This window comes from Bubalus bubalis, chromosome 14 (genome assembly GCF_019923935.1).
Source record: "Bubalus bubalis isolate 160015118507 breed Murrah chromosome 14, NDDB_SH_1, whole genome shotgun sequence".
Classification (NCBI taxonomy): Eukaryota; Metazoa; Chordata; class Mammalia; order Artiodactyla; family Bovidae; genus Bubalus; species Bubalus bubalis.
In genome coordinates, this window is record NC_059170.1 from 35646164 (window position 1) to 35658558 (window position 12395).

The following is a 12395-nucleotide window of genomic DNA, read 5'->3' on the forward strand; positions in this document are numbered from 1 at the left end:
TATTTTCTTCAATTTAAGTCTGAATTTGGCAATAAGGAGTTCATGATCTGAGCCACAGTGAGCTCCAGGTCTTGTTTTTGCTGACTGTATAGAGCTTCTCCATCTTTGGCTGCAAATATAATCAATCAGATTTCAGTATTGACCATCTGGTGATAGCCATGTGTAGAATGGTCTCTTGTGTTGTTGCAAGAGGGTGTTTGCTATGCCCAGTGCAGCGCATTCGCTTGGCAAAACTTGTTCGTCTTTGCCCTGCTTCATTCTGTACTCCAAGGCCAAACTTGCCTGTTATCCACAAATCTATTGACTTCCCACTTTTGCATTCTAACTCCCTATGATGAAAAGAACATCCTTTTTTTGGTGTTCATTCTAGAAGGTCTTCATAGAACCATTCAACTTCTTTGGCATTAATTGTTGGGGCATAGACTTGGATTACTGTGATGTTAAATGGTTTGCCTTGGAAAAGAACTGAGATCATTCTGTTGCTTTTGAGACTGCACTCCCAAGTATTGCATTTCAGATTCTTTTTTTGACTGTGAAGGCTACTCCATTTCTTCTAAGGGATTCTTGCCCATAGTAGTAGATATATTGATCATCTAAATTCACCCATTCCCATCCTTTTTAGTTCACCAATTCCTAAGATGTTGATACTCATTCTTGCCATCTCGTTTGACCACTTTCAATTTACCTTGATCATGACCTAACATTCCAGGTTCCTATGCAATACTGTTCTTTACAGCCCTGGACTTTACTTTCACCACCAGACACATCCACAACTGGGTGTTGTTTCTGCTTTGGCTCAGCCTCTTCATTCCTTCTGGAGCTATTTCTCCACTATTCTCCAGTAGCATATTGGACACCTAACCACCTGGGCTTCCCAGGTTGTGCTACTGACAAAGAACCCACCTGCCAGTGCAGGAGACATGAGACATGGGTTTGATCCCTGGGTCAGGAAAATCCCCTGCAGCAGGAAATGGGAACCCACTCCAGTATTCTTGCATGGAGAATCCCATGGATAGAGGTGCCTGTTGGGCTACAATACACAGGGTTGTGAAAAGTCTAACAGGATTGAAGCGACTTGCATGCACAGAATTACCTGGGGGATTCATCTTCTGTATCATATCTTTTTGCCTTTTCATAATGTTCACGGGGTTCTCCAGGCAAGAATGCTGAAGTGGTTTGCCATTCCTTTCTCCGGTGGACCAAGTTTCATCAAAAGTCTCCACCATGACCCATCCATCTTGGGTGTCCCTACATGGCATGGCTCATAGTTTCATTGACTTACACAAAGCTGTGATCCATGTGATCATTTTGGTAATTTTTCTGTGACTGTGGTGTTCATTCTGTCTGCCCTCTAATGAATGAGAATAAGAGGCTTGTGCAAGCTTTCTGGTAAGAGGGGCTGACTGTGGGGAAAACTGGGTCTTCTGGTGGGCATGGCCATGCTCAGTTAAATCCTTAATCCAGTTTTCTGATGGGTGGGACTGTGCTCCCTCCCTGTAGTTTGGCCTCAGGCCAAACTATGGTAGGGGTAATGGCAGAACTCCTCCAAAAGGATTTATGCCAGCATGCTGCACCTCCAAGAACTGCTGCTGCCAGTGTCCCTGACCCTGCAGCAGGCCACTGTCAACCCACACCTCTGCCAGAGACTCCCAAACATTCACAGGCAAGTCTGGCTCAGTCTCTTGTGGGGTCCCGGCTCCTTTCTCCTGGAAGCTGGTTTGCACAAGATTTTGTTTGTGCCCTCCAAGAGTCTCTGTTTCTCCAGTCCCGTGGAAGTTCTGTAATCAAATCCCACTGACCTTCAAAGTCAGAATCCCTGGAGATTCTCAGTCCCTTTGCTGTATCCTCAGGTTGGGAAGTCTGCTGTGGAGCCTAGAACTTTCACAACAGTGCGAGTTCTTCAGTATAATTGTTCTCCAGTTTGTTGATCACCCACCCAGAGGTTGTATGGTGGGGTTAATGGCAACTCCCTCCTCCAAGAGGACTTACGACACATGTCATGCCTCCCAGGATTACTGCTGCCAGTGCCCCTGTCCCCATGGCAGGCCACTGTTGACCCATGCCTCCACAGAGACCCTCAAACACCCAGAGGCAGGTGTGGCTCAGTCTCGTGTGGGGATCACTGCTCCTTTCCCTGGGTCCTGGTTGAAAGGATTGGTAGTCATTAGTTGTTAGTAATTTTACTCATTATGAGACAGCTGCTCTTGTGCTAGCAACAAAAAATTAAGAGGTATCAATTCAAGAGTCCTTAAAGCTTCAAAAACTGTAAGCATTAACTTCACAGTTGCTGACAAATTCTGACATGTTGATTTAAGAAGAAAAGTTATGCTTCTTGCACAGATTACAAATAAAAGGGCAAGAAACAAGTTGCAACTTAATGTTTAGACCTTTGGGAAATAGCATGGGTACCCTTCTACCCATACAGCATGCTTCCAGAGGCAGTAGAGGGAACAGGGTGTCCTCTGGGGACAAGTCAGGGCCAGCCTGGGGATGAAGAAACAACTAGGTAAATCTCTCCCTATAAAGACAGGGAGAAAAGGATCTGAAGCTCAGAGCTACTGGACAATGTATATGGAGAGCTCTAAAGGTCAGAACCAAGAAATTCTTTGAAAGGGGCAATTTTGGAAACTTCTGATCTGTGACATGAGATCTGCCAGTTTTTGAAACCTTCAATGTGTGTAATGAGTCACAGATTGAAGTTAAAAGTTATCTACACAGTCTCATCATCATATCATCAAAGCTGGCAATATTGATAGTGTTTACTGAGTGTCCACTAATGTGTCAGAAACACATTTGTCACTTTATTTAGCCTTAGTGCATGATATCTCTGGAGAAGGCAATGGCAACCCACTCCAGTACTCTTGCCTGGAAAATCCCATGGATGGAGAAGCCTGGCGGGCTGTGGTCCATGGGGTCGCTACGAGTCGGGCACAACTAAGCGACTTCACTTTCACTTTTCACTTTCCTGCATTGGGGAAGGAAATGGCAATCCACTCCAGTGTTCTTGCCTGGAGAATTCCAGGGATGGAGGAGCCTGGTGGGCTTCCGTCTATGGGGTCGCACAGAGTCGGACACAACTGAAGCGACTTAGCAGCGGCAGCAGCATATCTCAGAGCACAATCCTTTGTGCTGAGTTCTACACAAAAGGAGACTGAAAAGCAGAGTGTAACTTGCCATGGCAGCTCCAGTTCAGTTCAGTCGCTCAGTCATGTCTGACTCTCTGTGACCCCATGGACTGCGGCACGCCAGGCTTCCGTGTCCATCCATGGCATCCTTCCCTGTCCATCCCTGTCCATGGCAGCTCCAGGTCAGATTTTAAAGCCCACACTCTGGCAGCAATGCTATACCACTTTTACTCAGAGCTAAAGAGAAACAATTGGTTCTGACTCCAAGCAAGCCCAGAACAGTAGCTCTTAGGGAAAAAAAAATTACTTAAAATAATTTCGTCTTTAAATTAGTATTTTTGCAGCCTCAGATTCCTGACAGATTTATATTTTAAGTACTGTGAGAGCATATTAAGAAGAACTAATTTCTACATTATGATAAATCCACACAATGAAACACTGCAGTTGTGAAAAATAAACGGACACTCTTTAGGCATTGACACGGAATGATTTCAAGATCATTTTCTTAGTGAAAAAACTGAGGTATAGAATGTGTATGCTACCCTTTGTTTATAAAAGGGGAAAAAGAGTATACAGATAGAGAGTTATAATGTATATTTTATATCTGAAATCACACAAAAATTGATTTGTTGTCACTAGGAAAGAGGAAGAACTAGGTAGCTAGTTAACAGTACATGAAGAAACTTTTACCATTAAATAGTGTTTGAACTTTGGAATTTTGAGGTATATGAATGTAAACCTATTAAAAAAATTTTTAACTGAAATGCCTATCTAAAATAATCAGAATAAGATGTTTTCTCATATGCCACTTCTTAAAAGTTAATATGTGCATAACAGGAAACCAAAAAGCACAAGAAGGAAAAAACAAAGGCATCCATGACCACAAGCAGTTTACCATTTGATGTGTTCTTCTAGGTTAATTGATTTTTTTCAAAAACCACATGTCTAAGGTAGTCATATATTATCAGTTAAAATACAAATTTTTTTCTTTTCTGTATAAGAACTATGATCTACCAAATGATATAAAATGCAAAGGTCACAGATTAGTAATATTAGTCAAATCCTAATGCATTTATTGATCCCTGAACCCAGAAATATCACTTCTTAGAATACACTTACCACACATGAAGTATCTCAGAGATTACTCATTGTGGCACTGTTTACAATAGCAAAAGAATGGAAAATGTTCATGTGTCTAGCAGTGGGAGACTGATTAAATAAACTATGGTATATCACAGTATATCTAAACAATAGAATACTATGTAGCTGTAAAAAAACCTTTCTATGTCCTAATAAGGAAAGATCCCTAGATATACTGTCAAATTAAAAAAACAAAAAGATATAAGAAAATGGATTGGCAGTTGCTACAGGCTGGTGGGGCAGGGTGGGGGATGATAAGGGGTGGGGTGGGTAAAATGGATGAAGAAGGTCAAAAGGTACAAGCTTCCAGTTATAAATTTAAGTAATATAAGCATGGTGACTAGTTAGTAATACTGTATTGTATATTTGAAAGTTGCTAGAGAGGAGCTCTTTAAGGTTCTCATCCCAAGAAAATAAACTGTAACTGTGTGGTGATGGACATGTGCAGTGTGGTAATCACTTTGATATATAAAGTACAGAACAACAGTGTAAGTCATATGCTATTTATAAGAAAGTAATGGATGTCCTGGTAAAGAGGAAGGGTAGACGGTAAATAGGATGGGGCAAGCCTTCTCAAAGTACGTATTTTTTTTTAATTGATTTTAGAACTATATGAATGTATCAGTAATCATTCAGGGACTTCCCTGGTGGTCCAGTGCTTAGGAATCTGCTATGCAATGCAGGGGACACAGGTTCAATACCTGGTCTGGGACCTGAGATCCCACATGCCTCAGGGTAACCAAGCCTGTAGAGAGTCTACGGGCTGCAAGATCCCACATGCTGCAACTAAGACCCAAGGCAGCCAAATAAATATTAAAAAATGACCCAATTTTTAAATTACCCATTCATAAAACATTTTTTTAACATGTAAAGATTATTTACATACGAATATTTCAAGCCAGGAAAGTATAATTTGTTCTGAGGAAAACAAGTGATCAAATGCGTTAACTAAAAATAATTTTGCTTGGCCTAATTAAATATATAAATTGAGACAGAATGATGACCGTTTTATTTCATTTGATGAATGTTTTATTTCACTTAAAACAGCACTTAAAAATGTATTCTTACCTGTATTTCATAATTTCAACTATGTCCTCAGCATCTTCTTTAGTTGCTTCCTCTCTCAATTCCAACCTTGCTCGTGCCTTTAAAAGAAAACAACCATCTTTAGATAACAAAAGATAAATATATTTAACATTGAGCAGCTAGAGTATATCTAAGCTTATTTCATTTATTAACTTTACACAAAAACTTCTGTAAAGAGAGACTACAATATAAAAAGTCAGAATTTTAAAATACTATCAACAGCTTGATTATGACAATTATCACTCATTTTTTTTTTTAAGTTGAGGGTTAGGTTTTATTTATTTTTTTTTTTTTTAATTTTTTTAACTTTACAATATTGTATTGGTTTTGCCATATATCAAAATGAATCCGCCACAGGTATACAAGTGTTCCCCATCCTGAACCCTTCTCCCTCCTCCTTCCCCATACCATCCCTGTGGGTCATCTCAGTGCACCAGCCCCAAGCATCCAGTATCGCACATCGAACCTGGACTGGCGACTCGTATACATGTTTCAATGCCATTCTCCCAAATCTTGGGAGAATGGCATTGAAACATGTATAATGCCATATATCACTCATTTTTAAATCCATTTTTATCTACTAACACATCTTTCTGAATGTTCATTCCAGAGGATTTGATTATACCTTTTACTTTCAGGAAATCATGCCTAACTATTAATTTGTTAAAACAACAAAGATGAGTTAATCAGATTCTAGAAGCAAAAAGCTCAAACTGTAACCCAGCTAACTTTAACTGCCAGAGTTCTCTTAGCATTCCATACTTGTGAAGAGATAAAATGCTGTTAGAAAAATAGGCACTTACAGACCTGTCATATATCAAATCAAACACTGCTGAGATATTTGACACATTCCATCTTACCATATGCTCATTTTTGAATACCTAAATTCTTATTCAACCTAAGCAATCTTCAAACTTCAAGAGTTCCCTAAGTGTCATTAAAGAAAAAAACAAAACAAAAAACCCACTACATGGTATGTAACTGGTCCTGCTTTTAAAAAGTGGCTAAACATTGCTTGATATGTTAAATGTACCACAATCTTCTTTTTAGACTTTGCCTTGGGGCATGCAGGATCTTAGTTCCCCAACCAGGGGTCAAACCAGTGCCCCCTGCATTGGGAGCAGGGAGTTCTAATCACTGGACCGCCAGGGAAGTCCCATGACAACCTTTTATTTTTTTTATTTATATTTTATTGAAGGATAATTCAAAAAAGCAGAGACTTTACTTTGCCAACAAAGGTCCGTCTGATCAAGGCTATGGTTTTTCCAGTAGTCACCTATGGATGTGAGAGTTGGACTATAAAGAAAGCTGAGTGCCAAAGAATTCATGCTTTTGAACTGTGGAGTTGGAGAAGACTCTTGAGAGTCCCTTGGACTGCAAGGAGATCCAACCAGTCCATCCTAAAGGAAATCAGTCATGAATATTCATTGGAAGGACTGATGTTGAAGCTGAAACTCCAATACTTTGGCCACCTGATGCAAAGAGCTGAGTCATCTGAAAAGACCCTGATGCTGGGAAAGATTGAAGGCGGGAGGAGAAGGGGATGACAGAGGATGAGACGGTTCAATGGCATCACCGACTCAATGGGCATGAGTTTGAGTAAACTCCAGGAGTTGGTGATGGACAGGGAGGCCTGGTGTGCTGCAGTCCATGGGGTCACAAAAAGTCAGACACAACTGAGCGACGGAACTGAAATGAACTGAAGGATAATTGGTTTCTGGAATTTTGTTGTTTTCTGTCAAACCTCAACATGAATCAGCCATTGATATACAAATATCCCCTCCCTTTAGAAACTCCCTCCCATCTCTCTCCCCATCCTACCCCTCTAGGTTGATACAGAGCCCATGTTTGAGTTTCCTGAGCCATACAGCAAACTCCCGTTGGCTATCTAATTTACATATGGTAAGTTTCCATGTTACACTTTCCATTCATCTCACCCCCTCTACCCCTCTCCTTATGTCCATAAGTATATTTTCTATGTCTGTTTTTCCACTGCTGCCCTGTAAATAAACTCTTTAGTTCCATTTTCCTAGATTCCGTATATATGCGTTCAGTCGTTCAGTTGTGTCCAACTCTTTGCAACCCCATGGACCACAGCATGCCAGGCCACCCTGTCCATCACCAAGTCCCGGAGCTCACCCAAACTCATGTCCATTGAGCCGGAGATGCCATCAACCATCTCATCCTCTGTCATCCCCTTCTCCTGCCTTCAATCTTTCCCAGCATCAGGGTCTTTCCAAATGACTCAGCTCTTCACATCAGGTGGCCAAAGTATTGGAGTTTCAGCTTCAACATCACTCCTTCCAATGAACACTTGGGATTGATCTCCTTTAGAATGGACTGGTTGGATCTCCTTGCAGTCCAAGGGACTCTCAAGAGTCTTCTCCAACACCACAGTTCAAAAGCATCAATTCTTCAGTGCCCAGCTTTCTTTTTGTCCAACTCTCACATCCGTATATGATTAATGGAAAGACTATAGCCTTGATTAGACAGAACTTTGTTGGCAAAGTAATGTCTCTGCTTTTTAATATGCAGTCTCGGTTGGTCATAACTTTCCAAGGAGTAAGCATCTTTTAATTTCATGGTTGCAGTTACCATCTACAGTGATTTTGGAGCCCCAAAATATAAAGTCAGCCACTGTCTCTCCATCTATTTTGCCATGAAGTGATGGGACCGGATGCCATGATCTTAGTTTTCTGAATGTTGAGCTTTAAGACAACTTTTTCACTTTCCTTGTTCACTTTCATCAAGAGGCTCTTTAGTTCTTCTTCACTTTCTGCCACAAGGGTGGCATCATCTGCATATATGAGGTTATTGATATTTCTCCCAGCAATCTTGAATCCAGCTTGTGCTTCATCCAGCCCAGCATTTGTCATGATGTACTCTGCATATAAGTTAAATAAGCAGGATGACAATATACAGCCTTGACATACTCCTTTTCCTATTTGGAACCAGTCTGTTCCATGTCCAGTTCTAACTGTTGCTTCCTGACCTGCATACAGATTTCACAGAGGCAGGTCAGGTGGTCTAGTATTCCCATCTCTTTCAGAATTTTCCACAGTTTAAAATACAATATTTATCCTTCTCTTTCTGACTTACTTCACTCTGTATAATAGGTTCTAGGTTCATCCACCTCATTAGAACTGACTCAGATGTGTTCCTTTTTATGGGTGAGTAATATTCCATTGTGTGTATGTACCAAAACTTCTTTATCCATTCATCTGTTGATGGACGTCTAGGTTGCTTCCATGATCTAGCTATTGTAAATAGTGCTGCAATGAATAATGGGATACATGTGTATTTTTCAGTTTTGGTTTCCTCAGGGTATATGAGAGAAGGTGATGGTACCCCACTCCGGTATTCTTGCCTGGAAAATCCCATGGACAGAGGAGCCTGGTAGGCTGAAGTCCATGGGGTCTCAAAGAATTGGACACAACTGAGCGACTTCACTTTCATGCATTGGAGAAGGAAATGGAAACCCACTCCAGTGTTCTTGCCTGGAGAATCCCAGGGACAGGGGAGCCTGGTGGGCTGCCGTCTATGGGGTTGTACAGGGTCGGAAACGACTCAAGTGACTTAGCAGCAGTAGCAGCAGCAGGGTATATGCCTAGGCGTGGGATTGCTGGGTCATATAGTGGTTTTATCCCTAGTTCTTTAAGGAATCTCCATACCATCTTCCATAGTGGCCATATCAATTTATATTCCTACCAACAGTGCAAGAGAGTTCCTTTTTCTCCACACCTTCTCCAGCATTTATTGTTTGTAGACTTTTTGATGATGGCCATTCTAACCAGTGTGAGGTGATATCACATTGTAATTTTGATTTGCACTTCTCTAATATAATGAGCGATGTTGAGCATCTTTCATGTGTTTGTTAGCCATCTGTATGTCTTCTTTGGAGAAATGTGTTTAGGTCTTTTTCCCACTTTTTGATTGGGTTGTTTGTTTTTCTGGTATTAAGTTGTATGAGCTGCTTATATATTTTGGAAATTAATCATTTGTCAGTTGTTTCATTTGCCATGATTTTTCTCCCATTCTGGGGTCTGTCTTTTCACCCTGTTTATAGTTTCCTTTGCTGTGCAAAAGCTTTTAAGTTTAATTGGGTCCTACTTGGTTACTTTTGTCTTTATTTCCATTACTCTCAGAGGCGGCTCATGGAGGATCTTGCTTTGATTTATGTCATCAAGTATTCTATGTTTTCCTCTAAGAGTTTTATAGTTTCTGGTCTTACATTTAGGTCTTTAATCCATTTTGAGTTTATCTTTGTGTATGGTGTTAGGAAGTGTTCTAATTTCATTCTTTTACATGTAGCTGTCCAGTTTTCCCAGCATCATTTACTGAAGAGGCTGTCTTTGCCCCATTGTATATTCTTGCCTCCAATTTTTGGGCTATCTTGTTCCATTGGTCTATATTTCTGTTTTTGTGCCAGTACAATCCTGTCTTGATGACTCTAGGTTTGTAGTATAATCTGAAGTCAGGAAGGTTGATTCCTCTTGCTCCATTCTTGATTCTCAAGACTGCCCTGCCTATTCGGGGTCTTTTGTGTTTCCATATGACTTGGGAAATTTTTTGTTCAAGTTCTGTGAAAAATGCCATTGGTAATTTGATAGGTATGGCACTGAATCTATAGATTGCGTTTGGTAGTATAGTCATTTTCACAATATTGATTCTTCCCACCCAGGAACATGGAATACCTCTCCATATGTTTATGTCATCTTTGATTTCTTTCATTAGTGTCTTATAATTTTCTGTGTACAGTTCTTTGTCTCCTTAGTAAGTTTATTCCTAGATATTTAATTCTTTTTGTTGCTATGGTGAATGGGATTGATTCCTTAATTGCTCTTTCTGATTTTTCATTGTTAGTATATAGAAATGCAAGTGATTTCGGTGTACTGATTTAGTATCCTGCAACTTTTGCTAAATTCACTGATTAGCTCTAGTAATTTTCTGATACTATTTTTAGGGTTTTCTATGTACAGTGTCATGTCATCTGCAAACAGTGAGAGCTTTATTTCTTCTTTTCTGATCTGGATTCCTTTTATTTCTTTTTCTTCTCTGATTGCTGTAGCTAGAACTTCCACAACTATGTTGAATAACAGTGGTGAAAGTGGACCTTCTATGCCCATTTTTTGAAGAGTTTTAATCATAAATGGGTGCTGAATTTTGTCAAAGGCTTTTTCTGCATCTACTGAGATGATCATATGGTTTATCACATTGATTTATTTGCATATATTGAAGAATCCTTGCATCCCTGCAATAAACCCAACTTGATTGTAGTGTGTAAGTTTTGATGTGTTGCTGAATTCTGTTTGCTAAAATTTTGTTGAGAATTTTTACATCTGTTTTCATTAGTGATAGTGGCCTGTATGTTTCTTTTTTTGTGTTGTCTTTGTCTGGTTTTGGTATCAGGGTGATGGCGGCCTTGTAGAATGAGTTTGGAAGTGTTCCTTCCTCTGCAATGTTTTTGAAAGAATTTTAGAAGAATAGGCATTAGCTCTTCTCTAAGTGTTTGACAGAATTCTCCTGTGAAGCCATCTCGTCCTTGGCTTTTGTTTTTGGGGAAATGTTTGATCACAGCTTCAATTTTCAGTGCCTGTAATTGGCTTATTCATAATTTCTATTTCTTCCTTGTTCAGTCTTGGAAGACTGAACTTTTCTAAGAATCTGTCCATTTCTTCCAGGTTATCCATTTTATTGCCATAATAGTTGTTCATAATAGTCTCTTATAATCATTTGTATTTCTGCATTGTCTGTTCTAACCTCTCCTTTTTCATTTCTAATTTTGTTGACTTGATTCTTTTTCTTGATGAGGCTCACTAAAGGCTTGTCAATTTTGTATATCTTCACAAAGAACTAGCTTTTAGTTTTATTAATCTTTAGAAAGAAACTATCATTTCTTTCATTTCTTTTTCGTTTATTTCTACTCTGATTCTTTATGATTTCTTCTAATTTTGAGGGCTTTTTTGTTGTTCTTTTTCCAATTGTTTTAGGTATGAAGTTAGGTTGTCTATTTTTCTTGTTTCTTGAGGGAGGATTGTATTGCTATAAACTTCCCTCCTAGACTGCTTTTGCTGCATCCTGTAGGTTTTGAGTTCCATGACCTTTAAAATTTTTTTTTATCTACCCATTTCTAATGTTACACAGTAGGAAGAAAAGCAAATAATTACACAAAAAATTTAAGAGAAATCTTATAACCCTCTACCCCCTTTTTAAGCCAAAAGAGCAAGAACTTAAAATAAATGAACCTCTGTTAGACGAATCAAAGATTCCAGCTGCCTAGTAGTGATTGGTGAGCTACTTAACCGCTGGCTCTGCTTCCGGAGCTCAAGGTAAAAATCCTGAAGAATCTGAGCAGCTTCTGTGGATAGCCTTGGATAGACATACTGCCGAGAGTAGCCAATGTACTTTCTCAATAACTGGTGGGGAATTGGATCTATTGTTTCTCCAGGAACCACCTAAAACATGATAAAAAAAAAAGGCCCAAGATTATAAGGATATGTAGCAAATAAAATCTTTCTGCTAAAATAACTTGTTTAGATAAATATAATATTCTAAAAATATTCTAATACTTAGATAAATATTATATTCTCCAAATAAACCAAACTCTGCGGTTCTAGCTCTTGGTCTAGCTGACTTAGATTATTTCAACTGAACTTTATACAAACTCTAGTATTATAATATAAAAGGTGTTTGCTAAGAAAGTTTACATACTACTGCTCTACAACAAGCAACACACTGAACTCTTTCAAACAAAACTGAACCAAATTATTAAAGAGAAGAAACTTACCTTTAGTCTTTCTGATAGTGGCTTATCAGAAACCACTTCAAGTATAGAAGTATTTGAATCCTGACTATTCATACGAGCTACTGTGGCACTGCTAACAGCTCTCTGCTTTCCAGCCCTTATTGCAATCACATGCTCAGAGAGTAAATGATCATGATCTTCATTTGGAGTGTCTAACAGGATAAAGACCAGATCAAATCTGGATAGTAGGGCACTCCCCATCCTAAAGGTATGAAAGAAAGAAGAAACAGTGATTGGAA

General features: G+C 39.3%; 1 protein-coding gene across 6 annotated transcripts in view; it reads right to left on the reverse strand.

The window, feature by feature from the left end:
* MCM8 (minichromosome maintenance 8 homologous recombination repair factor) overlaps nucleotides 1–12395 on the reverse strand; it is a 58120-nt gene that overhangs the window by 9640 nt on the left and 36085 nt on the right. For all 6 annotated transcript variants that reach the window (XM_044927911.1, XM_044927908.1, XM_006047739.3 and 3 more), the window contains exons 15-17: nucleotides 12139–12358; nucleotides 11597–11806; nucleotides 5334–5410 (exon numbers count right to left, since the gene is read on the reverse strand). In XM_044927911.1, the coding sequence (XP_044783846.1) occupies nucleotides 5334–5410; nucleotides 11597–11806; nucleotides 12139–12358 (507 nt within the window). The remainder of the gene's footprint in view (nucleotides 1–5333; nucleotides 5411–11596; nucleotides 11807–12138; nucleotides 12359–12395) is intronic.